Source organism: Peromyscus maniculatus, chromosome X, assembly GCF_049852395.1.
Source record: "Peromyscus maniculatus bairdii isolate BWxNUB_F1_BW_parent chromosome X, HU_Pman_BW_mat_3.1, whole genome shotgun sequence".
NCBI classification, from domain to species: Eukaryota; Metazoa; Chordata; class Mammalia; order Rodentia; family Cricetidae; genus Peromyscus; species Peromyscus maniculatus.
The window spans coordinates 20234890-20259304 of record NC_134875.1 but is presented as its reverse complement, the minus strand read 5'-3'; the positions used below and the strand labels follow the sequence as shown (position 1 = coordinate 20259304).

General features: G+C 42.8%; 1 protein-coding gene across 1 annotated transcript; it reads left to right on the top strand.

Annotated features, from left to right (window-relative positions):
* Nucleotides 1-701: 701 nt before the first annotated feature.
* On the top strand, nucleotides 702-22759 carry LOC143270883 (uncharacterized). The gene is made up of 3 exons (XM_076562134.1): nucleotides 702-901; nucleotides 5618-5762; nucleotides 20918-22759. The coding sequence occupies exons 1-3, from the start codon at nucleotides 809-811 to the stop codon at nucleotides 21820-21822; spliced, it is 1143 nt and encodes a 380-aa protein (XP_076418249.1). The 5' UTR covers nucleotides 702-808; the 3' UTR covers nucleotides 21823-22759.
* Nucleotides 22760-24415: the final 1656 nt, after the last annotated feature.

Sequence of the window (24415 nt, the reverse complement as noted above, 5' to 3'; positions counted from 1 at the left end):
TGAGTTCCCAAGAGTTAGGCCAACACTGAACTGTGCCCCAAGCTCCCTTGGTGAGCCAAAGCAGGAGGGTATGTAGAACAACTCAAAGAAGACTTGACACAAGTCTTTGCGGGATGTACTGTCTCTCCCCATTTCCTCTTGCAAGACACCTCTGTGTATTCCCCAGAAAAGGGAACATCTCACTGGAGACTGAATTTGGCCTTGTTTCCCATGGACACAAGTATCTGAAGCCAGGAGGCAGAGTCAGTCATAAGGAGGGTACCATGAAGGAAGGTGGCCGGTTGTCCCAGCAGGATACTGGAGCCAGTTCCCAAAACATTACTTCCCATTATGCTCATTAAGAATAAAAGACAATTTGGAAACATGTCCTTACATCTGCACATATCTTTTAATGCTCGGTCTGAATTTAGAGCCATGGTCATGCATTTGCTGCTGCTGCTGCTGCTGCTGCTGCTGAGACAGGCATATACCAGCAGTAATGGGAGTTTAAAGAGGCTTCCTGAGCAGGACTTGTACTCTTACTGGGACAGGCCACCCACAGATGCTGTGGAAGTGACATTCAGTGGTCACAATCTTAGGGCCCAGGAACGGTTGTTATGGTCAGAGAAGTGATGATATGTGCTCACATCTACACAGGTGCTCAGAGTAGGACTTCTGTGTGGAGACGGATTGCATTTGATATGAACCATTGTGACCTTAGTTTATCTGTGCCATAGATATCTCCAAGTTGAAGACTGTCAGAGGAATTGTGACCACCCTGTGTACCGACTGTGGCTGGATTAATGAATCTATCTTTTTCAATACTGACATGTTGTGTAGCAAAGTCCCACTGAACACTGGGACAAGTGTCATTGCTCTCGTGGAAGAAAACGAAACAACTCATATCCAAAAAGCAATCAAGGTATGCCTGACTTCACCCAGAGTCTCTTGGTGTATTATTTACTTCTCTGTTGCTGTGATAAAATACCATGATGAGAGCAACTTAAGGAAGTGTGTTTATTTGTTCTTATGGTTCTAGAAAAATGAGTGAGTCCATCAAGGCAGGTAGGGACGGTAGGCAGCAAGCAGCAGGTATGGTAACAGAAGCAGGAAGCTGAGAGCTTACCTCTTCAAATGCAGTCTCAAAACACAGAGACACTACTAGAAATGTTGCTAGTCTTTACATTTTCAAACCTCTTGCAATAAATTCACACCTCTTAAACCTCCCCAAACAGTCCCTCCATAGGGATTAAGTTTTCAAACACCTTGAGTCTCTTGGGGACATTCTCATTCAAAACACTGTGTGTGATGGGAATGGTGGTGGGGACTCAGGAAGGAGAGGAAGGCAATTTTCTCAGTTTAAGGCCAGCCTGATCTATATAGTGAGTTCCAGGACAGCCAGAGTTACATGGTGAAAACCCATTTTTCAAAAAGATTCAGAAAAGAGAAAGGAGTGGATGGAGGCCTCATTGGAAGGGGAGGAAGGGGGGGGGAAACTGTGGTCATGATATTATATAAGAGGAAAAAAGAAAAGTGTGATACTATCATGCATTTTAGTAACACTTTGATCAAATTACATTGTAAATATGAATAAAAAATTAGAGATGTACAGTTTCTTGCTGAAAATAGATAAAAGGGTTTCCTGGCTTTTCTTTTTAGACCATAAACTTAATAACCTTAAAACTTCTCTTCTATGCAAAAATAAAATTTTCACCAAAAAAAGATTAAGAAAATGATGATGTATGGTCAAAGTTGACATCCCACTTCTCTGAGCCTAGTGGATTTGATGTTATAGAATTTGAATGCAGTGATGCTTATTCTGTTTCTAAATATTTTGTATCAGTTCTCTTAATATTTGAAAAACATGGAAATGATTCTGTATAATCCTGCAACTTCCATCATATAGTGGCCAGCCATTTTCTATTCAGTATCCAAACTAGAAGAATTGATATGACAAAGACTGTATTGTTCACACTCTTTTCTATGTCAATTGAAGTGTATGTGTTTATTTACTTTAATTTTTTAGATTTCTTTTTATTATGTCATGTGCATGAGTGTTTTGCCTGCGTGTGCATCTGTGTACCACGTGTTCCTGCTGCCTGAGGAGGTGCTGAGCCTCCATGTGGGTTCTATAATCATCACTTCCGTTCAACTCTTTACATATTGATGGCTATTGTCAAATTACTCTTACTTATGTTGTTCCAATTGAGAGTCTCAACAGCAGGCCACAGAAGATACCTTTGCCAGTATTGGAAAACACTGGAAGACTGTTATTGTAAAATCATGGTAAAATTGAAAACCGGAAGCAGGCTCCTGATCTTAGTTTGAATTATCATCTTAATGATAAAGTTATCATTTTCACTTCTTGTTCTTCTCAAACATAGATCCATCCTAGACCTTTCCACATTTGTAAGAATATATTTACTAGGAAAATAGGAATGTGTTCTCCCACTGGTTTTTTTTAAAACATACAGTTTTTTGTTTTTCAAATATTTTAAAAATATCAAAAATATTATGTCATTAATGTACTCTGTCAGGAACATAGGTGAACAGTTGTGTCTTTCACAATGTCAGAATTTATTGAATAACAATAAATTCATAAGACACAGTAGTTTTAATGGCATCAATTTGCAAGAAAATCCTGCTTACTTTGGTAATATGGACAAGATCACATGGTTGTTTTTTTTATGGTTTTGGTTTTTCGAGACAGGATTTCTCTGTGTAGCTTTGCGCCTTTCCTGGATCTCCCTCTGTAGACCAGGCTGGCCTCGAACTCACAGAGATAAACCTGGCTCTGCATCCTGAGTGCTGGGATTAAAGGCGTGTGCCACCACCGCCAGGCGGGTTTTTTTTTTTTTTTTTATTTCAGTCTTAATTGCTATTCCTAATTTTCATATAACACACCACAATCAATATGTAAATGCACAGAAAATACAGGTTACATGATGAGCACAACTGTTTAAAGAGGCTGGAGCAGTGTTTCAGGAGGTTTCAAATGGATGGAAAAAATGTAAATGGGGTGGGGTCCCAAAAGCCAGTAAATGAGTTGAAGACAGCCCTGGTTCCCATTGTTAGGAGTCCCACAAAAGGACCAAGCTACACAACTGTAACATACATGCACAGTGCCTACATTAGTCCCACGCAGGCTCCCTGGTTGTCGGGTCAGTCTCTGTGAGCCCCTATGAGCCCAGGTTAGTTGATTCTGTGAGTTTTCTTGTGGTGTCCTTGACCCCTCTGGCTCCTACAATCCTTTCTTCTCCTCTTCTGTAGGATTCCCTGAACTCTACCTCATGTTGGGCTGTGGGTCTGCATCTGTTTTTCCATCAGTTGCTGGATGAAGCCTCTCTGGTGACAATTGGGCTAGGCACCGATCTGGTCACAGAAGATGGCCAGTTCAGGCTACGTTATCTGCTATTGCTTAAGAGTCTTAGTTGGGGTCATCCTTGTAGAATCCTGGGAGATTCCCTTGTGCCAGGATTTTACCTGACCCCCAAATGCACCTCCCTTTCCAGGTATCACTTTCAGTGTAAATATTTTCTTTATCCATTCCTTAGTTGAGGGACATCTGGATTGTATCTAGGTTCTGGCTGTTATGAATAAAGCTACTATGAACATAGTTGAGCATGTGTCTTTGTGGTAGGATGGAAAATCATTTGGATTTATGCCCAAGGGTAGTGGAGCTGGCCTCCAAACTGGCTGTAGAAAGTTTGCACTCACACTAGCAATGGAGGAGTGTTCCCCTTTCACCACATGCTCTCCAGAATGAGCTGTCCTTTGTGTTTTTTATCTTAGTCATTCCGACAGGTGTAAGATGGTATCTCAGAGTCATTTTGATTTGCATTTCCCTGATGACTAAGGATATTGGACATCTTTTTACATTTTTCTCGGCCATTTGAGATCCTTGTGTTGAGAACTCTGTTTAGATCTGTACCCCATGTTTTTAATTGGATGATTATTTGGTTTGTTGATATCTAGGTTCTTGAGTTCTTTGTATAGTTTGGAAAACAGCCCTCTGTCAGAGGTGGGGTTAGTGAAGATCTTTTTCCATTCTGTAGGCTGCTGTTTTGTCCTATTGATGGTGTCTTTTGCCTTACAGAAACATTTCAATTCCATAAGATCCCATTTGTTAACTGTTGATCTTGGTGCCTGCAAGATGGGTTATCTGTTCAGGAAGTTGTCTCCTATGCCATTATGTTCAAGATTATTTCCCACTTTCTCCTCTGATTCCTTTTCCAGACTTACTACATGGGCAAATGCTTAATCTTACTCCAACTAGATATGACATGTTTAGTTGATACTCGTGGGAGGCCTGCCCTTTTGTGAAAAGAAACAGATGATTGAATTGGGGAAGGGCAGAGGGGAGGTGGAGGGAGGGACTGGGAGGAGAGGAGAGAGGGAAAACTGAGGTCAGGATGTAAAATAAATTAAAAAAAATAATTTTTCAAAAATGTAAATACAGTCTTTATTGGTAAGAACAGAAACTGAAACTTGCTTTAGTGAAGGAGCTGCTTTTGTACTATCAATTGTTGTGGACCAGGGAGTTTTCATCAAAAATACAGATGTATGTCCAGATGCAGAGGCAAAAAACAGAATGTTTACCAGGTTCAAGAGTGGGTGGACTGATTGAGTGATGACACCAAGGTTAATCAGAGGGGCTGGAAAAGCCAGATAAGTAGGCCTTATCACCAGCAAGGTGTGAGCTCAGCTGAGGATGCAGGGACTTTGTTTGGTTGTTTGTCCATGTCCATCCTTGGCTAACACATCAAGTTTCAGTTAACAGGTGAGTGGGGGCAATTGCCGTCATAGTGATAGGTGTACACTTTGTTCTGTGGTTCAAATGGAGGGAGTTCCACCTTTCCTTTGCTCTGGTGTGTGTGATAAGTTCCTGGGCTTGGTTTTCCTTTGCACTCTCTTGTGATGGGGGTTATTTCTTCCACTTCATCTCCTGCTTCTGCACCCATGTCCAGATAGGGAAAAACATGCTCTCCCTTCTTGTTCTCCAAAATTGTTCTGCTCGTTCTTGTCTCTGTCAACTTTATTCTGCTCCACTCCCATCTCTCAGGTAACGCATTTCTCTTCCTTCGCATAATCCCCAAAACTCATTTCCTCAAATTACACCACCAATGTCCCTCAGTCTAATTTATTTCCTATGGAAATGAACGAAATTCTTTTCTAATTTGAGTTACAGCCATGGCTACAGCTTGTTTAGAAGTATATTTTACACTATTGGATTTTGAGTTCCTGGAAACCAAGAGCCCTGTCTTTCTAAGGTCAGAAGGTGAGTTTGTGAGAGCATTAAACATAGGTGTGAAATTCACAGTTGCAAGGCACTTGCAATCCATGGAGCAAGCACAGACACAATTGATGTCATCATCTCAGGTCCATGGTGTATCATTAATGGGAAATGTATGGTCTAGGTTTGAGAACAGTTGCTTAAAAGATCTGCCACAGGAGTGCTATTTTGGCATGACTCATAAAGTCCATGTCTCTGACAAGGAGTCCTATGTCCTGCAAACACCCTTACAACTCTGTTAGGTCAACTCTTTAAAATGCTGTTGTTTTCATGGGGAATCCTTGGTAATTGTACAAGTGCCTGTGATTTTATTTTACCTTCAATCACCCTCTCCTTCTCTTATAGGTGAAAACCATGACTGACCCTGTTGATGGTACTGAGCCATCAGACCTTGACAGAGAACTTTGTATTAAGTGTGTCACCTCGGTCACACAGGACAGCATCTATATCGACAAGGAAACTTCTTTCCCTGTCCATCTCTTTTCTGGAGGTAAGATTTATAGTTTTAAAAGCAAACAGCAAGTGTTATTATTCCTAGGGGCATAAGTGTTATGCCCCACTTTAAGTCCATATGCCTGCAAGGCCAGAACTTGACCAAAGGAGCCATCTCCCTAGCCCCTCTCTGTGAGTTTTGTTGTTGTTACTGCCATTGTTTGCTTGTATTTCTCTAATCACTCCTAAGATTAGGCACGCAAACCGTTAGTGAGGATTTTGTTCCTGTTTTCTCAAAACAGCTAATTGGTTTTTGCTCACTTTACAGTTCAGACTTAACTGTATGAGTTGCATAAATCAACTTTGGATTTGTGGTGCTTATTGCTGGTTTTTCACCACTGAAGATCAAACTCATGTTTTTTACACTGCACTCTACCACTGAGCTACATCATCAGCTGATTTGTAGTTCTGTATGCTGAGTATTAGCCCCTATGTGTTTTAAAGAATACTACTGTGAATCATAAAATTATTCCCCTGTACTATAGGGTCTAAAGGGATTTGGTGCCCTCTTCTGGCCTCTTTGGAACATACCAGGCACACATTTGGTACACATAAATACATGCATTCAAAAAACCCCTGCACACAAAACGTAATTTTCTTTTATTGGCTTTTCAAACAGGGTTTCTCTGTGTGGCCTCAGCCATTCTGGAACTCACTCTATAAACCATGCTGGCCTCGAACTAGGAGATTCACTTGTCTCTGCTTCCCAAGTGCGGGGATTAAAGGTGTAACCACCACCACCTGGCAATAAATTTTAAAAAATTAAAATAATCTCCTATGACTCGTTTCCTTCTGCTGGGTTGCCTTGTCCAGCTTCGGTGTGAGAGCATCTGCCTGGTCTTATTGTATCTTGTTTTGTTGTCTCCTGCAGATCTGCTCTTTTCTTATGAGAGAATGAGTGGGAGTGGATCTAGAGGAGAGGGGAGGTGGTGGGGAGCTGGGAGGAAAGGAGGAAGGGAAACTGTGGGCAGAATTTATTGTATGAGAGAAGAATCTATTTTCCTTCCTTTTGGGGGGAGTTGGTTTTCACATTTTTATTGGGGGGCAACAAGGTAGGGTCCTCATCCATCAGCAGGATTATTTGCAGGTTCTTCAGCCTTTCTAGGTATGGGAACTGAGGGTCCTGGGAGTGGCTGGGTACATTAGGCATGTTCCCATTTTCTTGCACAGGCATTGGGTAGTTGTAGGGTGGGTGTGGCCTGGTTGATCAAAACTGCGTACTTGGTGTAAGGGCTGACTATGAGCATAATTATAGCAAGGCCCAGACACTACCATCACTGACTCCTTCACTGAGGCATCTTGAAGGAAGAGAGACTCCTGGCTATCTTGGTCTTTGCCAAGAAGAATCTATTTTCAATAAAAATAAGTAAAATAAAATAACATATTCCCTCATAATGTCTGTAAGAATTTTATTTTCGTTTTTGCTCATCTGAATTTTCATGTGTGCTATCAGAAAAGAAACCAGTTATTTTAACCTTCATATGGAAACCAACTGTTGCAGGAATTTCGGGGAAGCTGAATTTTCTCTAGTCCCCAATGTGAGCACCATCATTTTTTTGCAGCCTTTTCCCAGTTAACACCCACTTTGATGGTGATGTCTATAAATTGCTCAGGATGTATCCCTGTAAAATCCCTCTTGCATTTGGGGCTTCCAGTGAACATCTGTTATCAACTGTTGGCCAAAAGCTGTGTTGACCACTGTCCAGTGCACAGGGGCCTCCGGGTCAAAACAGGTATACTGTCTTCAACTGTCACAGAGCTGGTCATACAATTGGTTCAGGGACTCATCAGAGCACTGAGTGACTCTTCAAATTTTGACCAAGATTATGACTCCACAATCTCCATTCTGAACTCTTCCAGCCTGACTTTCATCATTCTTAGAAGTGCCTGGAGAACCTCTGGTGTGTTGGAGTTACATTTGAGACACTTATCAGGAAGAAAGGTGTCTGCAAATCCCTTCAAGTTACTAGTGTTTGGGATGCTTGAATAATCAGCCAGGCAGGTGCTGCCTAGTAGACCCTACACTCTTTTCTCTGGAGGTAAAAAGGGCAATCAGGAGCTGTTGGCAGTTGTCCCAAGTAAGTTAGTGGCTGTGCATAATGGTAGACATAAGGTTGATTGCTGTTGGTTGATTTTTCTACTCTTTTGGGGGCCCCACCACCCAGTTCCCACATAAATACAGAGGCTTTTTATTACTTTTAAATGCCCTGCCATAGCATGACTTGTTACTAGCCAGCTTTTCTTAAATTACTTAAATTATCTATCTACCTTTTCCCTCTGGTCTATTCTTTTCTTCTGTATATCTTATTTTCACTCTTACTCCATGGCTGGCTGGGTGGCTGGGTGGCTGGGTGTCTGGCCCCCAAAACCCTCCTCTCCTTGTGCTCTTGCTCTTTCTTCTTTTTCTTCCAGATTTTCTCCTTCTATTTATTCTCTCTGTCCGCCAGGCCTGCCTATCCTTTCTCTTGCCTATTGGCATTTCAGCTTGTTATTAGACCACCACATGTCTTAGACAGTCACAGTAACACAGCTTCAGAGTTAAAACAAATGCAACATAAACAAAAGTAACACAACTCAAAATAATATTCTACAACACTGGATCATAACTTGTGGCTGCTCTAAGTATGGTGGGGTGTGATGTCACTAGTTCAGGAGATCAGTAGTGGTGAATGCCTGATAAATATAATGAACTGGGTCTGGTCTGAGAATCCTGTCCTCCTGGAGGTTGGCTGGCCATGGAGTTTGACACCACAGGCACAGGGCACTCGATGGCTGGTCACTGGGAAGCCTTCAGGGACCTGGACCTTAAACATACTGAGGTGGAGGATACCCTCCAGCGGTCTGTGGAAAAGGGGCCAATGGCAGCTGTGGAATGAGCTATCAGATGGGAAGTCAGGATACAAAGCAGACTTTGGCACTTTGTTCTGCATTCTGAGCGTGGGGATGGCCACCCTCAGGAGGTAGAAGTTCCAAATCTTGATCCTCTAACTGGAAGATAGGTGGGTTTTTTAGGGTTGAAACTCTCTTAGAGATCAGGACAGCAGTGGATACCCAAGAGGCATGGAATTGAACTGTCTTGTGGGTAGAGGGACAGACTACACCAGGTATTGATGTAAGGAAACTGGTCCAGGTGGCCTGGCTCCCCAGTGCAGGCATCCTTCACTCTGCAGATGTTGGAAATGTCCAGGATTCCTTCTAAAGGGCAGGAAATGTCGAAGGAGGGCCAGTTAACTTCACAGAAGGTCCTCCTCAGTATAGGAAGGACTTTGGGGGGGGGTGCCACCTCTCAGACTACTAAAAGTGTACTCTCATCTTTCTGTTTGAAGTAGACCTGGGTCTGGTCTTTCATTTCTCTGCACTTGCATGTTTGGTATACTATCACAGGAAGAGGATCCACAAATAAAGACTATGTTTAACAAATGGAATAGCTGGTAGAAAATAAAAGATATTGTAGAGAAAAAAACTTTGGAAAGGCATAGAGAGACTCAAGCAAGAAGGCGAGCTGTAATGTTAAATCCAACCTGGTCACATTTGCCTGCTCACTCCTGGAACCTTGAGTTAAATGCTTTGCTTCTCTTTGCTGCTTAATGGCCCACGAGGACACTGGTAACACTGAAGCTGCTCCTCCTTAAAGAAAATGATGCATCTACCCTAAGGGCAGGGCTATTTCTTTGCTAAAATCATGTTCCAATAGGGCATGGTTTTGAATCAACAAGGTACCTTCCTAAAATGAGTTCATGTTCCTAATGAAATAACCAGGATGTTTAAAAGAAGAGTCATAGTTCATTTCTTTGGATTACATGCTCATTGTGTTTTATTAACCCAGAGCCTTAGAAATAATTGTGAATTACAAGGCTTGGTCAATATACCTTTCCACTGGGATCATTGATACTGCTCTCCAAGAACAGTGTGGTTGAATGCTGTCCACAGCAACCACATTCACGATGTCATACAATCCCGGAGTATAATCTGTAGGCTTCTGGAGGGAATCCTCAGTAAAAAAGATACAGGATTCCACCACACCAGTTTTTCCATCAGTACTGGTAACACAAACCTACGATGAGAAATGAAGGCAATGAGTATGGAGAAGCATAACCCACCACAGATGGACCTCAACAACCCCTTGGCTCTACTCAGCAGGTCCTTCAACCCATCACTGATTCTCATCCTTGACACACAGGGAATGCCTGGGTACTGTGTTATCACAATGAGTCAGCATCCCACCTCATTTCTATTAAACCACAGAAATAACACAAACGTTGGGTGAATTATGAGAAGATGTGCCCTTCATGCTACACAATGTGATTTCACACTCTGCCTCCCTGACTTTACATCTTATTCTCAGGCTGTACTAGACAAGGTCTTACCCATCCTTATAAGCAGGCTGAACACCTCAAACCCAGTGCACTCACAGTTTCCCCACAATGGCCACACAGCCAAGACGCTTTTGAAATGTTTTTCACAGAACACCCTAACGTCAAGTAAAGCACAAAAGCTAGGAGTTAACAATGTGTATATTCTACATTATTTTCTGCTTATTTCCTTTTCAATCAGTGAGTTTGTCCACTTTGACAGGGAATACACTAGCAAACATACCAAACAAAGTCCTGGGCAAAAAAGTAACCAGGAAGGAAAAATAGGCAACTACCTATTCATGACAAGGGCAACATGGAAGCAAATTACCTCATCCATATTCTGGGAGCTTAAGGGGCTCACGGTGTGGATGTCCATGTTTGACGTGCCTGTCTTCATGGAATACTCAACCAGCAACAAGTCTCCTTTGTAAGGCATGAATTCTAAAACAGCCAAGAACATTAGAAGTGTAAATATTATGGCACTCAGGTCATGTCACAATACCTAAGACCCTTCATCAAGGCGATATGCTGACAAACATTTCCTGAATGCAAAGTAACTTTTCCAAATACTTACACAGACATCTCAAATATCTTCCTACAGGAAGGGACGCTTAAGGCCTTTAAACACTGGTGCTTCGACAATGATTTAGTCACAGACATGGATAACTAAAAACTGTGTGTCTCAGGGTGAAAGTTACAGATAGGAATACTGGATTTTCTCATCAAGTGGTCATTTTGAGATCTCTTTTAAGGATGGAAGCCAGGTACACAGTAGGATCATATGCTTCAACCTTGGTACCTAGGCTAGGGACAAAATATGAGAGCCTATCTGATGAATATTCTGGAAAGAGGACACAGAAAGAAAGAGGCCTATCTGCACCTTTGCTCTGAAATGGTGGATGTATTTTCAAGATAAATGTCTTATACTTGTATGATGTTATCATTGATGATATTTTGCATGTATCCTGATGCAGTGGCAGAAAGATTATGCCCTCAGCACTCAGAAGAGTCAGGGATGGGTTTGCTAAGGTCATGAACAATTCTCAGATGCATAGTGAGTTTCAGATAACTTAGAGGAACCCTGTATGAGAAATCAAAACAGCCAAACCAATCAATTGAATAGTGAAAACCACATGGATGCATGATGATGGCACTGGGGGACAGGACCGCTATGTGATACTTAAAATATTACCCACTTTCCCCATTTTAATCATACCCCACTTTCAATTTCAAGGACACTTCCCACACTCTTGTTCTTTGCTTTTAAAACTATAAATCTTACCTCCAGAAAACAGATGGACAGGGAAAGAAGTTTCCTTGTCGATATAGATGCTGTCCTGTGTGACTGAGGTGACACACTTAATGCAAAGTTCTCTGTCAAGTTCTGATTGCTCAGTACCATCAACAGGGTCAGTCATGGTTTTCACCTATAAGAGAGGGAGACGGTGGTTGAAGATAAAATAAAAATTACAGGCCGGAGACTGTACAGTTACCAAGGATTCCCCATGAAAATAATAGCATTTTAAAAAGTTGACCTAACAGAGTTGTAAGGGTGTTTGCAGGACATAGGACTCCATGTTAGAGACATGGTCTTTATTAGTCATGCCAAAATAGCACTCCTGTGGCAGAAATCTTCTAAGCAACTCTTCTCAAACCTAAACCATACATTTCCCATTAATGATACACCGTGGACCTGAGATGATGACATCAATTGTGTCTGTGCTTGCTCCATGGATTGCAAGTGCCTTGCAACTGTGAATTTCACACCTATGTTTAATGCTCTTACAAACTCACCTTCTGACCTTAGAAAGACAGGGCTCTTGCTTTCCAGGAACTCAAAATCCAATAGTGTAAAATATACTTCTAAAGGAGGTGGAGTCATGGCTGTAACTCAAATTAATTTTTAGACTGACATTGGTGGTGTAATGTGAGGAAATGGGTTTTGCAGGGTATTCGAAGGAAGAGAAATGGGTTACCTGGGAGATGGGAGTGGAGCAGAATAAAGTTGACAGAGACAAGAACGAGCAGAACAATTTTGGAGAACAAGAAGGGAGAGCATGTTTTTCCCTATCTGGACATGGGTGCAGAAGCAGGAGATGAAGTGGAAGAAATAACCCCCATCACAAGAGATTGCAAAGGAAAACCAAGCCCAGGAACTTATCACACACACCAGAGCAAAGGAAAGGTGGAACTCCCTCCATTTGAACCACAGAACAAAGTGTACACCTATCACTATGACGGCAATTGCCCCCACTCACCTGTTAACTGAAACTTGATGTGTTAGCCAAGGATGGACATGGACAAACAACCAAACAAAGTCCCTGCATCCTCAGCTGAGCTCACACCTTGCTGGTGATAAGGCCTACTTATCTGGCTTTTCCAGCCCCTCTGATTAACCTTGGTGTCGTCACTCAATCAGTCCACCCACTCTTGAACCTGGTAAACATTCTGTTTTTTGCCTCTGCATCTGGACATACATCTGTATTTTTGATGAAAACACCCTGGTCCACAACAATTGATAGTACAAAAGCAGCTCCTTCACTAAAGCAAGTTTCAGTTTCTGTTCTTACCAATAAAGACTGTATTTACATTTTTGAAAAATTATTTTTTTTAATTTATTTTACATCCTGACCTCAGTTTTCCCTCTCTCCTCTCCTCCCAGTCCCCCCTCCACCTCCCCTCTGCCCTTCCCCAATTCAATCATCTGTTTCTTTTCACAAAAGGGCAGGCCTCCCACGAGTATCAACAAAACATGGCATATCTAGTTGCAGTAAGACTAAGCATTTGCCCATGTATTAAGTCTGGACAAGGAATCAGAAGAGAAAGTGGGAAATAATCTTGAACATAATGGCATAGGAGACAACTTCCTGAACAGATAACCCATCTTGCAGGCACCAAGATCAACAGTTAACAAATGGGATCTTATGGAATTGAAATGTTTCTGTAAGGCAAAAGACACCATCAATAGGACAAAACAGCAGCCTACAGAATGGAAAAAGATCTTCACTAACCCCACCTCTGACAGAGGGCTGTTTTCCAAACTATACAAAGAACTCAAGAACCTAGATATCAACAAACCAAATAATCATCCAATTAAAAACATGGGGTACAGATCTAAACAGAGTTCTCAACACAAGGATCTCAAATGGCCGAGAAAAATGTAAAAAGATGTCCAATATCCTTAGTCATCAGGGAAATGCAAATCAAAATGACTCTGAGATTCCATCTTACACCTGTCGGAATGACTAAGATAAAAAACACAAAGGACAGCTCATTCTGGAGAGCATGTGGTGCAAGGGGAACACTCCTCCATTGCTAGTGTGAGTGCAAACTTTCTACAGCCAGTTTGGAGGCCAGCTCCACTACCCTTGGGCATAAATCCAAATGATTTTCCATCCTACCACAAAGACACATGCTCAACTATGTTCATAGTAGCTTTATTCATAACAGCCAGAACCTAGATACAATCCAGATGTCCCTCAACTAAGGAATGGATAAAGAAAATATGGTACATTTACACTGAAAGTGATACCTGGAAAGGGAGGTGCATTTGGGGGTCAGGTAAAATCCTGACACAAGGGAATCTCCCAGGATTCTACAAGGATGACCCCAACTAAGACTCTTAAGCAATAGCAGATAACGTAGCCTGAACTGGCCATCTTCTGTGACCAGATCGGTGCCTAGCCCAATTGTCACCAGAGAGGCTTCATCCAGCAACTGATGGAAAAACAGATGCAGACCCACAGCCCAACATGAGGTAGAGTTCAGGGAATCCTACAGAAGAGGAGAAGAAAGGATTGTAGGAGCCAGAGGGGTCAAGGACACCACAAGAAAACTCACAGAATCAACTAACCTGGGCTCATAGGGGCTCACAGAGACTGACCCGACAACCAGGGAGCCTGCGTGGGACTAATGTAGGCACTGTGCATGTATGTTACAGTTGTGTAGCTTGGTCCTTTTGTGGGACTCCTAACAATGGGAACCAGGGCTGTCTTTAACTCATTTACTGGCTTTTGGGACCCCACTCCATTTACATTTTTTCCATCCATTTGAAACCTCCTGAAACACTGCTCCAGCCTCTTAAAACAGTTGTGCTCATCATGTAACCTGTATTTTCTGTGCATTTACATATTGATTGTGGTGTGTTATATGAAAATTAGGAATAGCAATTAAGACTGAAATAAAAAAAAAAAAAACCCCGCCTGGTGGTGGTGGCACACGCCTTTAATCCCAGCACTCAGGAGGCAGAGCCAGGTTTATCTCTGTGAGTTCGAGGCCAGCCTGGTCTACAGAGGGAGATCCAGGAAAGGAGCAAAGCTACACAGAGAAACCCTGTCTCGAAAAACCAAAAAACAAAAAAAACAAAAACAAACCAACCAACAAACAAAAAAACAACCATGTAATCTTGTCCATATTACCAAAGTAAGCAGGATTTTCTTGCAAATTGCTGCCATTAAAACTACTGTGTCTTATGAATTTATTGTTATTCAATAAATTCTGACATTGTGAAAGACACAACTGTTCACCTATGTTCCTGACAGAGTACATTAATGACATAATATTTTTGATATTTTTAAAATATTTGAAAAACAAAAAACTGTAAGTTTTAAAAAAACCAGTGGGAGAACACATTCCTGTTTTCCTAGTAAATATATTCTTACAAATGTGGAAAGGTCTAGGATGGATCTATGTTTGAGAAGAACAAGAAGTGAAAATGATAACTTTATCATTAAGATGATAATTCAAAATAAGATCAGGAGCCTGCTTCCGGTTTTCAATTTTACCATGATTTTACAATAACAGTCTTCCAGTGTTTTCCAATACTGGCAAAGGTATCTTCTGTGGCCTGCTGTTGAGACTCTCAATTGGAACAACATAAGTAAGAGTAATTTGACAATAGCCATCAATATGTAAAGAGTTGAACGGAAGTGATGATTACAGAACCCACATGGAGGCTCAGCACCTCCTCAGGCAGCAGGAACACGTGGTACACAGATGCACACGCAGGCAAAACACTCATGCACATGACATAATAAAAAGAAATCTAAAAAATTAAAGTAAATAAACACATACACTTCAATTGACATAGAAAAGAGTGTGAACAATACAGTCTTTGTCATATCAATTCTTCTAGTTTGGATACTGAATAGAAAATGGCTGGCCACTATATGATGGAAGTTGCAGGATTATACAGAATCATTTCCATGTTTTTCAAATATTAAGAGAACTGATACAAAATATTTAGAAACAGAATAAGCATCACTGCATTCAAATTCTATAACATCAAATCCACTAGGCTCAGAGAAGTGGGATGTCAACTTTGACCATACATCATCATTTTCTTAATCTTTTTTTGGTGAAAATTTTATTTTTGCATAGAAGAGAAGTTTTAAGGTTATTAAGTTTATGGTCTAAAAAGAAAAGCCAGGAAACCCTTTTATCTATTTTCAGCAAGAAACTGTACATCTCTAATTTTTTATTCATATTTACAATGTAATTTGATCAAAGTGTTACTAAAATGCATGATAGTATCACACTTTTCTTTTTTCCTCTTATATAATATCATGACCACAGTTTCCCCCCCCCTTCCTCCCCTTCCAATGAGGCCTCCATCCACTCCTTTCTCTTTTCTGAATCTTTTTGAAAAATGGGTTTTCACCATGTAACTCTGGCTGTCCTGGAACTCACTATATAGATCAGGCTGGCCTTGAACTGAGAAAATTGCCTTCCTCTCCTTCCTGAGTCCGCACCACCATTCCCATCACACACAGTGTTTTGAATCAGAATGTCCCCAATAGACTCAAGGTGTTTGAAAACTTAATCCCTATGGAGGGACTGTTTGGGGAGGTTTAAGAGGTGTGAATTTATTGCAAGAGGTTTGAAAATGTAAAGACTAGCAACATTTCTAGTAGTGTCTCTGTGCATTGAGGCTGCATTTGAAGAGGTAAGCTCTCAACTTCCTGCTTCTGTTACCATACCTGCTGCTTGCTGCCTACCGTCCCTACCTGCCTTGATGGACTCACTCATTTTTCTAGAACCATAAGAACAAATAAACACACTTCCTTAAGTTGCTCTCATCATGGTATTTTATCACAGCAACAGAGAAGTAAATAATACACCAAGAGACTCTGGGTGAAGTCAGGCATACCTTGATTGCTTTTTGGATATGAGTTGTTTCGTTTTCTTCCACGAGAGCAATGACACTTGTCCCAGTGTTCAGTGGGACTTTGCTACACAACATGTCAGTATTGAAAAAGATAGATTCATTAATCCAGCCACAGTCGGTACACAGGGTGGTCACAATTCCTCTGACAGTCTTCAACTTGGAGATATCTATGGCACAGATAAACTAAGGTCACAATGGTTCATATCAAATGCAATCCGTCTCCACACAGAAGTCCTACTCTGAGCACCTGTGTAGATGTGAGCACATATCATCACTTCTCTGACCATAACAACCGTTCCTGGGCCCTAAGATTGTGACCACTGAATGTCACTTCCACAGCATCTGTGGGTGGCCTGTCCCAGTAAGAGTACAAGTCCTGCTCAGGAAGCCTCTTTAAACTCCCATTACTGCTGGTATATGCCTGTCTCAGCAGCAGCAGCAGCAGCAGCAGCAGCAAATGCATGACCATGGCTCTAAATTCAGACCGAGCATTAAAAGATATGTGCAGATGTAAGGACATGTTTCCAAATTGTCTTTTATTCTTAATGAGCATAATGGGTAAGTAATGTTTTGGGAACTGGCTCCAGTATCCTGCTGGGACAACCGGCCACCTTCCTTCATGGTACCCTCCTTATGACTGACTCTGCCTCCTGGCTTCAGATACTTGTGTCCATGGGAAACAAGGCCAAATTCAGTCTCCAGTGAGATGTTCCCTTTTCTGGGGAATACACAGAGGTGTCTTGCAAGAGGAAATGGGGAGAGACAGTACATCCCGCAAAGACTTGTGTCAAGTCTTCTTTGAGTTGTTCTACATACCCTCCTGCTTTGGCTCACCAAGGGAGCTTGGGGCACAGTTCAGTGTTGGCCTAACTCTTGGGAACTCAGGGACACCCTCATGCTCAACAGCCACTCAGGATGGTGGCAGGTCCCTCCCCACCATCTCTGTCCCACTGCACCTCATGGTGGAGAGAGACCCTTTTCTGAGGAGTCCTTTGAATGACAGATAAAGGGACTCCAAGAGGCATACCTTGAAGTTGTTCCTGTGGTGTTTCTTCAGACCCTGTCTTCCACTGAAAGATAGCTGAAATTCGCTGCCAAAGTCTCTGCATACTGGTGTCACCACCAGCCTGGGCAATGCCGAGGCTTGCGAATGAATCACTACGCCTGATGTTAGGAATCTCAGGATCTGGCCCCACTTATCTTCTCCAGCCTCTGTGAGATGGTAGTGACCAGCTAAAGGGCAGCCCTCAGGAATGACAGGGACAGGGAACCACCCTGGCTTCTGGCAGCTCCCTTCAAGCTCCCAGGGAGAGTCCACCTCTTTCAACTGCCCAGCCAATGAGAGTCAATGGGATGTTACATCACTGCCAATGAGAGGCACTGGGAGGAGACTTTTGGCCCCACCCACCCATTGTGAGTTCATCAATATGAAGGTCCCTGGAAAAATCTGCGTGTAGGTGTGCCCTTGGGGGTACTCAGTTTGGATGTAAAAGGGTCTCCTTCCTACGTTTTCGATAGAACCAGGGTTTTGTCTTAGGAGGTGTGACAGAAACCTGTGTCCCTGCTCTGACCCCCAAAATTATGCTTGATGATTAACATAAGCACTATCCACATTGTGGCATTGTTTGAATCAGTGATAGAGTGTGTGTGTGTGTGTGTGTGTGTGTGTGTGTGTGTGTGTGTGTGTGTGTGTGTGTTGGTCTTCTGTAATTTAAAATTTTGAGGATAGTGAAGCCTTATCTAATTATTCTCTATCAATAAAAATCGGGAGTCAGACATTGGGGTAAGAACTTAAAAGAGCAAACAGGGGAGCTGCCACCAGTCACCTCCTACCTGTTTTGTTCCTTCCTCTAAAAGGGTCGAGTTCCTGTCTCAGCCCTGCCTTACTACTTACTGTCTCCTGTCTACAGTCCTCCAAACTTCTATGGATAATTTTGGTCAGCTAGTGTCTAGCTCTGCCCTCTGACTCTAAGCAAGCTTTATTTGTCAGAACACAATCAAAATATCACACGTTTCCCCCTTTTGTTTAAATAAAAATAGAAGTTTTTAACTAACATGGTAAAACTATATATAATAAGTACAATAACTATATACAATATATACAGGCAATAACTACATTAACAATGTCTAGTCCATTTGCATTTGACAAATTCAGAGAAAATTCTCCATTATCTATCCTATCTTGGTAAGCCTAAAGTGTTGTACCTAAATCATTTTCTATCCTAACTTGTATTACCAACCCAAAACTATCTCTTTATGTCTCTCAACCTTATTCACTTTACACCCCTTTTATGAGTTTCTTTTCTAAAATTTGTAACAAGGAATACTATAACTATAACTATCTAGTCTTCAACTCCATCAGAGACCTGAGAAGGATATAATATTACCTGAGTAAACAGGAATTACAGAGCAAACAACTCCCAAAACTAAGGAATGACAGAAACAGCTGGCCGCTTGGACAGTCACTCGAGGTTCCTCTGCAATTTTGGGGGATCCATCTTCGGCCTACACGCCTAGAATATCTGACAGATTTTTCTGTGAAGCAGGAATTTTGAAGGACTGTCCTGCCTTGTCTTGGCAAACTTCAGCAGCCATTTTCTTTTGTGACCTATCTGTCAAATTTGGACAGTATATGTCAGCAGTTGAGGCAAGGGCAGTTTCTTGGCCAGTTGCTAACTTTTACCACAAAGAAAATAAACCCCATATGGTGTTTCTTTGATGCCCATCATCTTCTCTGAAGTAGACTGGTGCTGCTGGGCTCAGACATGTTTCATTGTCATAAAAAAAACCCTCATGTAGCCAGGCAGTGGTGTTACCTTTAATCCTAGTCCTTGGGAGGTGGAGGCACATGGATCTCTGTGAGTTCAAAGCCATCCTGGGCTACAGAGTGAGTTGCAGTTAAGGCGCAAAGCTACACAGAGAAATTCTGTTTTGAAAAACCAAAAAAAAAAACAAAAACAAAAACAAAAACAAAAACCAAAAAAACCCCTCATGTTATTAAAGCATCTTGAATGCCATATTCTGTAGATCTCTGAAGTGTTTGAAGACTACTTATCTATCTAAAATACCTAATATGACTACAAGTTTTTTTTTTTTTTTTTTTTTTCGAGACAGGGTTTCTCTGTGTAGTTTTGCACCTTTCCTGGAGCTCACTTGGTAGCCCAGGCTGGCCTCGAACTCACAGAGATCCACCTGGCTCTGCCTCCAGAGGGCTGGGATTAAAGGCTTTCGCCACCAACGCCCGGCTGACTACAAGTTTGATTGCAATAGTTGGCTATTAACCTGCATTTCTTTATTATCCTAAAAAGACTGTAATAATAACTTTCAATTACTGGAAATTTATATTCATTGTTAAATGAGCCGATGGTGTTTTATTCAATGTGCAGGAATAGAGGGTGGGAACTGAGGATGGGGATAAGATTGGCCAATGGCTTAAGCTAGCATGGGCTATGAGCAGAGAAGCTGAAGAGAAGAATGGGTGAGAATCCCAGGAACAGAGCTTTGGTTGCCCAGGATGTGGAGGGTATGTGCATCTGAGTCACATGCTGCTGAACCACTGAGGATGACGTTAGAACGGACAAGGTTGTTTAGGGTTAAAATCCACTGCAACTCATGTCATGTGGAGCAGTACTTAAGAAAGAGAAGCGAATACAGACTGTCTGCTGAGGCATTAGGACTGAAGGAGGGGGCAGGGAGCAAGTAAGGGCTGGGATACTTTACCTTGTGGTCCTTAGATTGACAGGGAAAAGAAATGGCTGGTGGTTAATTGTGTGGTTTTCAACAAAATGTACTTCTAAACTTCAGTAAAAATAAAAATGTACAGATAATCTGGGCTGCCTGTAAAACCAATGCAATCAATGCAACACACACACACACACACACACACACACACACACACACACACACACACACACACACACTTTGGCAGTCAGTAGGAGAGTTCCTTGGTCTCCATTGGAAACCATGAGAAAGATTTTCTTGGTGATTTGCTTTCCAGTTAAATATTTCCCTCTAAGGTCCAGGAGGAACTCTTTGATTCAGTCTGTCACCTTTAAGCCTGGATGGAGTCTCATGACTTCTGGAGCACAGTAGCCTCCTGCCAGCATTCCTCTTGTATTCTGGAAATTCTAAAGCCAAAGCAGACAGCATTGGTCAGGGGTTCCTGGTGAAGTCACCCCAACCAAGGGGGAAACTGTTGGGGAGACTTCCTCTGTCCAAAACAGCAGGCTGAGTGAACTCTGAGACAGTTTGTGGTGAAGTTTCCAAGTGCCCTCCCTCTCCCCTCTAGCACGCAATAGCAGAGCCCTGCTGGACCTTGTTCTCTGACCTGCTCTGATCGACATACGTGGAGGGGCTGCTGCGTTCTCCACATGCAGGGCAATTACCAGACTCCGGCAGGAAGAAAGGGAGCCAGTAGAAGCCAGGGGAGACGGGGGAGAAAGGTAGACTTCATCAAGGTCAACGGTGCTACTTGAGAGTTCCACCCACCCTCTGAGAATTTATTTTCTATGAAACACATTAACAGCTGCCATTTCCATTCCTTCTCTCAGCTTTTGATGTTGGAAGGGGAAAATGATGGACATATGTCAGCACAGATCAAAGTGATGAGTCCGTTTTCTGCTTCGTTCCCAGAGTTCCATTTAGCCAAAGAATATGAAGATCTGGAACCTCCTGGTGAAGAACCCCCAGAACAGCTGCTGGCTGACACCAAGGAGCCTGAGGAAAACCAGAACCAACAGGAGATGCCAGGGACCTCCAATGAAGTACAGGAGCCTCTCAGCTCTGGAGCCCATACACAGGCTCCTCCCGATGAGAAGCCTTTCTCTCGTGAGCAGTTAGGGCTATGCTCAGCTCACCGGCAGCAATGTAATATTCACCTGGAAATTCAAACAGGAAAGGTAGCACAACAGGGTCCTAGAGATGGGCCAGGGTCGTCCCGTGGGTCAGACCGCTATGGGCCAGGGTCGTCCCGTGGGTCAGACCGCTATGGGCCAGGGTCGTCCCGTGGGTCAGACCGCTATGGGCCAGGGTCCTCCCATGGGTCAGACCGCTATGGGCCAGGGTCGTCCCGTGGGTCAGACCGCTATGGGCCAGGGCCCTCCCGTGGGTCAGACCGCTATAGGCAGCAGTTCATTTCCCAGAAGGATGTTCATGTGTGTGCTCTGTCCAGCAATTCATTTCCTCAGGCGGCAACTGTCAGTGAGCCAGAGGCAGACTATTTTGACCAAGAAAGACGGCAATGTAGGCTATGTAAGAGGGAGTTTATGTATACCTTGGGCTTGATAGAACATGTGAGGCCTCAGGTAGTTTCCAGATCTCACCAGTGCCCCTTCTGTGGGAAAACCTTTAGAGGGCAGTCACATGTTATTGCACACCAAGTGAGACACACTGATGAGAGACCATTTCCATGCAATCACTGTCTGAAAAGCTATAAACACAAATCCAGCCTGCTGAGACACTTAAAATTCCACACAAGGGAGAACCAAGCCAAGGCGAGCCAGGGTGCTCAGCGTGCCCCCCACAACGCAAGCCAGTAGATCACCCAGCTGCAAGCTTTACAGCACAACTCCCCAAGAATCCGTTCATGGAAACAGGACCAAAGAAAAGATGCTGCCTCCTAAGAGCCTTCCCCTGCACTGGGTTGTCTCAGAAGGACGGTGCTGTTTGAGCTTATTTCAGAGAGGAGCTTTGCTTTTAGCGAGATGCAAAGCCCGCCTTCCAAGGCTTACCAATACTAGGATAGTCCCCTACTCCCCACGGTCCTGCATGTGCTTTTCTGGGCCTGGTAAGATCTTGTTTGCCTTCAATACGAATATTGTTTATTCCCAAGCAGTACCCATTTCACAAATGCTGTGATAATGACATACAGATTATATGCATTCTTCATACCTTAAATGGAAAAATATTGACATGCAAGCTTGTACTGAAGTAAGTTGTTAATAGCTCTGAATGTCAAATTTTCCTTCCTAGTGGGAATGATGGTCTCAGTTAGTTTTGTTTTGCTTTGGCTAGTAGTGAACTCCAGGCCTTGCACATGCAAAGCAAACACTCTTACCACTGAGCTCCATCTCTAGCTCAGGTAAGGTTTTGCTTTTCTTTACCAGTGATGGGGAGTGAATTTAGGGCCTTGAGCTTGCAAATCACACACTACCACTGAGCTCCATCTCTAGCTCAGGTAGTTTATTTTTGTTTTTTTCTTTACTGGTGCTGGGGAGTGAATTTAGGGCCTTGAGCTTGCAAATCACACACTACCACTGAGCTCCATTCTAGGTTAGTCAGGGTTTTGAATTCTTCAACTCTAACTGTGGTCATTCTCCATTAATTTGAGGTTATAGTTTGTCCTGTATTCATGGTCTGTGACTACACTTTTTGTTGTATTTCCTCCTCTTTGGTCCAGGAACTGACCAATGCTAAGCCTTTGCTGATAAGTTTTTGTTAATACTGGAATTTGATTAATAAACAAGTTTCTCTTGCTGCTTTGTGTCGTTTTTGTTTTCTTGAAGACTTGTATCCTGTGGGTCAGAACAAAACCATGTGATGTGCCCTTGAGGAGGGTGGTCTGGGGACTCTGAGAGGATTTTCAGGTGTTAAATGCATGCCTGGTAGCTGGTACCCTAGCAGGATAGTGCTGTTCCTTAGGTAAAATGCTCAAGGTTTGGTTCTCCGATACGTCTGAGTACCAAGATTTTTTTCAATATCAAAAAAGAGCAGATTTTTAACATGTGATTAGCTTTTAAGCTAGCTGTAGTTTTAATACAGGACAAACTATAACCTCAAATTAATGGAGAATGCTAAGCACCAAAGGCTCAATTTTGGACCTAGGAGGAGCCTATCCTCTAAAGCTAGTCATCTAATGCCCAGCCTCAGGAGCCCATCCTTGCCTTTCATCCCCAATGTGGAGGGAACTGCGGTATTTTCTAAGGAGTTTGCAGTCGGAGCCTCCGGAGTTAGCAGGGCTTGCTGCTCAGCTTACCAAGTTGTTCATCTGGAACAAGGGAAAGGTGGGAAAATCAGTGCCCTGATGGCTCAAAGCAAGTCTCGAACATTGTTGCATTCTGCCCCCTGGTGTCCGCAGTCCCTGCCGCGCTCTGAAGGGAAAGGCATTCATTCCTCCAGGAAGCTACAGGCAATTGAGTTGCATTCCTGTTTGCTGTCAGACCTAAGCCCCGGGCCTGCACTGGCTATTCTTAAGTAGAAGCAGGCTCACACTCCAGGCCCCACTTCCTGCTTCCGTCTAAGATCTCTGCAACAATGAGACTCTCTTTAGCTTTGATGCTGAGAGGTTTCAGCCCCATTTCTCACATGTTATCCGGTCCAACGGGCAGTTACAACAATTTCCTTCTTGCATCTGGTTGTTTACCAATTGTGTGGTCAGAGAGAATACCTCAGATGTCTAGCCTGGGCCAGGTTCACATGAATAAGGACAGGAAACATTAAGATATGGCAAACGTATGAATATGTGTTCAATGTCTGTCTTTAACTGATGTCGAATGCTGAACACAAGAACCGTGATTGGTGAGGTGACTTCAAAGATTAAAATACGAGGTCCATCAAGAAAGCCAAGGGCTGCCTGCTGGCCCTGAGAATAACCTGAATCTAACCAGGACTGGCCTTTATAGAATGTGTTCCTCCATGTCTTTTCCACTATGACCCCATCCTAAGAAGTGAGGTGTGGCGACAGGAGGCAAAGAAAGACAGGAGGTGGATGAGAGCTGGTCAGTGGCCATGTTCTGGGATGCTTGTCTACCCTGTGACTTCAGGATTTTAGCATCACCTGTGAAGCAAAGAAGCCTTCGCAGTACACAAGGACGGAAGAGGGAAGGATGGCTCTGCCTCCGTCTTCAGGGTTTACATTGTAAAGCTGAAACATGCTGTAACAACCCATGTCTTCCTGACATTTATCAAATTAGTGTCCATGGAATCTGTCAGTTTCTTTCCTGGGATAGTTTTAGACATGGGTGGAAATGCTTTTCTCTCAGCCTGTGTGTGCTGGTAAGTTTTGCCAACATGACACAAAGCTAGAGTCTCCTGGGAAGAGGGACCCTCAAATGAGGAACTGCCTCTACCAGACAGGGCTGTAAGCATGTCTGTTGGGAATTTTCTTTTTTCTAATTTATTGTCTTTAAGATT

Bases quoted from the DNA above. Each gene is read 5' to 3' on its own strand.
- LOC143270883 (XM_076562134.1), top strand. From the start codon at position 809: ATGTTGTGTAGCAAAGTCCCACTGAACACTGGGACAAGTGTCATTGCT. The intron at 902-5,617 runs GTATGCCTGACT...CTTCTCTTATAG, and splicing joins ATATCCAAAAAGCAATCAAG to GTGAAAACCATGACTGACCC. The intron at 5,763-20,917 runs GTAAGATTTATA...CTTCGTTCCCAG, and splicing joins TGTCCATCTCTTTTCTGGAG to AGTTCCATTTAGCCAAAGAA.